At 54.3% G+C, this 2,229-nt stretch overlaps 1 protein-coding gene across 1 annotated transcript in view; it reads left to right on the top strand.

Annotated features, from left to right (window-relative positions):
- DDX11 (DEAD/H-box helicase 11) overlaps positions 1–2,229 on the top strand; it is a 19,982-nt gene that overhangs the window by 11,789 nt on the left and 5,964 nt on the right. The window contains 3 exon segments of the mRNA XM_009642724.2: positions 27–150; positions 689–823; positions 1,302–1,414. Of these exon segments, the coding sequence (XP_009641019.1) occupies positions 27–150; positions 689–823; positions 1,302–1,414 (372 nt within the window).

The raw sequence follows: 2,229 nt of genomic DNA, 5'->3' as shown, positions 1-2,229 counted from the left end.
GAGTCTTCCTGGCTTTTGCTTGGCAGCTTTTTGGGTTTGTGGAGCGATATGGAGGCCCTGCCACAGCTCTGAAGACCAACAAGGAGAACCAGAAGTTGGCTGGTTTGCAGAACTTTCTTCTGACCCTCCAGCAGGGATCAGATAAAGAGGGTGAGTTCAGACATCCTCCGCTTGAGTGTCTGACGACAAAGTGAAGATGTGGAGCCCTCATCTGTCTGCATGAGGAGAGGGAGGAGGCAGATTTGAAGAGTGGTAGACTGCAGAAGCTGTCCTGCACAGGTGTTTTTTAATATATATGACTAGATGACCTAGGCAACTATATATATGACTAGAAGATCTCCCGAGGTGTCCCTTCCAAGCTGAATGATGTGATTCCTTGTTTACAGTGCACATGCTCAAGCTTTCCCCTGCTGTGACCTGCTGGCTCTGGGACCTGAGCTACCATGGGTAGCTCTGTTTAGTGGTGCCAGCTACCAAAGCCAGATCTTTCTTTTTTTTTTTTTCTTTTTCCTAGCAATGAGACAGAATTTGGGTTCTCTCCTTTATTTGATCTTTGTTCTCTGCCTGCATTATGTAGGCCAGGTATCATGTTCCTGTCGAAAGGACCCATCTATATTTTGTGCTTAGTCCCTGTCTTCAGAAATGTGGCCTGAGTTGCCTGCCTCTCCTTTTCTCTTCCGGCCAGCAGGTACTCTCCAGAGCCCTCCTGTGGAGGCTGAGAACAACCAGCTCCGAATTGCCTCTCCACTGATGCAGATTGAAGGATTTCTCTCAGCCCTCACGAATGCAAACCAAGATGGCAGAGTCATTCTCAACAGGCAAGGTACTGGAAAGGGCGAGCTGGGGAGAGGCGGCATGAGGCGCAAGCAGGGCACTTCACCGGCAGCAAGGGAGGAGATCCTGAGCCTGGGGGGAGCTGGCAGCCCTGCCGGAACACATCTGTGCTGTCCGTGATGCAGGCTGGCAGGCTCAGTCTGTGTGAGGACTTTGATGAACGCAAAGGAATTCTTAACCAAGGGCATTGGGGCCAGGGTTTGCAGAGCTCTGCTCCCACTTTGGATGGCAATTTTTGTCTTGCAATTTGTTGCACCGCTTCCACAGCTCCAGGAAGATAGGAAGCAGCAGGTAACTTCCAGGTTGGCGTTACCTGCTGCTGCCCCTGGCGGTGCTGAATAGCAGCAAGTCCTTGTTTTGAGAGGTGGGGACCTGCCAGAGTGCCCAAGACAGGAGGGAGAATCCCTTCTATCCCTGAGCGTGTGCGTCACAGCTAGCTCCTGATGTTGCCTCTCTCCTTTTCCCAGGCACAGTTGGCCAGAGCAGCCTCAAATTCCTCTTGCTGAATCCAGCTGTCCACTGTGCCAAGGTGTGGTAGGAAGGCCGTGCTGTAATCATTGCTGGGGGCACCATGCAGCCGGTGAGGGAGTAAGGATGCTGTGCTGGGCTCTCGGGAGGTCTCTGGTGCTGTCTGCAAGCAGGCATAGAAAGATAGCAGCTTGGCCCCACTGGGATGTGCTGCTCTTCTCGCTTCCCACGGCATGTGTGGGAAAAGCCCGTTCCTACTTACCCTTTTATCTCCCTGGTACCATTTCCCTGCGTCAGGCATCTCGCTGCCTGTTCATGCAAAAAGTTGTAGGTGTAAGGGCAGGATTGCCCTTGTCAGCCTTTCTTGTCCTCAAGACGATACAGGCTGAGCTCATGGGAGGTTGGAACTAGCACGGGTAGGAGGCAGAGGGCCTTGTAAAAGCATCTGACCCTCCTAATGGGACAGGGATCCCACAGGGACCATCCCAAAGGGGATCTTTCAGAAAAACCAAGACTTCAGTCTTGGTGTGGTGGCAGGCAGCCTATCATCCTTCTCCCGTTGCCGCAGTGCCTAAGGGGCGGTGTGTTCGCGATGTACCCACGCGGCGGAGCGGGTCAGATACCGCGGCTGGTTACGTTGATCCTGTTCCTGGACACAAATGCCCTGAAATCTCCTCTTTGCCCTTGTGGTGACAAGGGGAGGGAAGGAGGGTGTGAAGCGCAGCACCTCCTTTTTGGAAGGCCACCCTTCTAACTTCGAACCTTCCAGAGCGCAGCCTGGGGAGAGGATGCAGCCGCAGTCCAAGCTGCTGGCTGCGCCGTGTTTGGGGCGCCCGGGTAGCGGGGTTTGGGGCCTGGGCCAGTCTGAAATTGGGGCGTCTTGGGCCAGGAGGCGGGGTGGTTGCGGGAGGGGACCTCTACAGGCTC

Source organism: Egretta garzetta, unplaced genomic scaffold (genome assembly GCF_000687185.1).
Source record: "Egretta garzetta isolate BGI_Z169 unplaced genomic scaffold, ASM68718v1 scaffold427, whole genome shotgun sequence".
NCBI classification, from domain to species: domain Eukaryota; kingdom Metazoa; phylum Chordata; class Aves; order Pelecaniformes; family Ardeidae; genus Egretta; species Egretta garzetta.
Note: the sequence above shows the minus strand (reverse complement) of the source record. Positions and strands in the feature narration are given on the sequence as shown.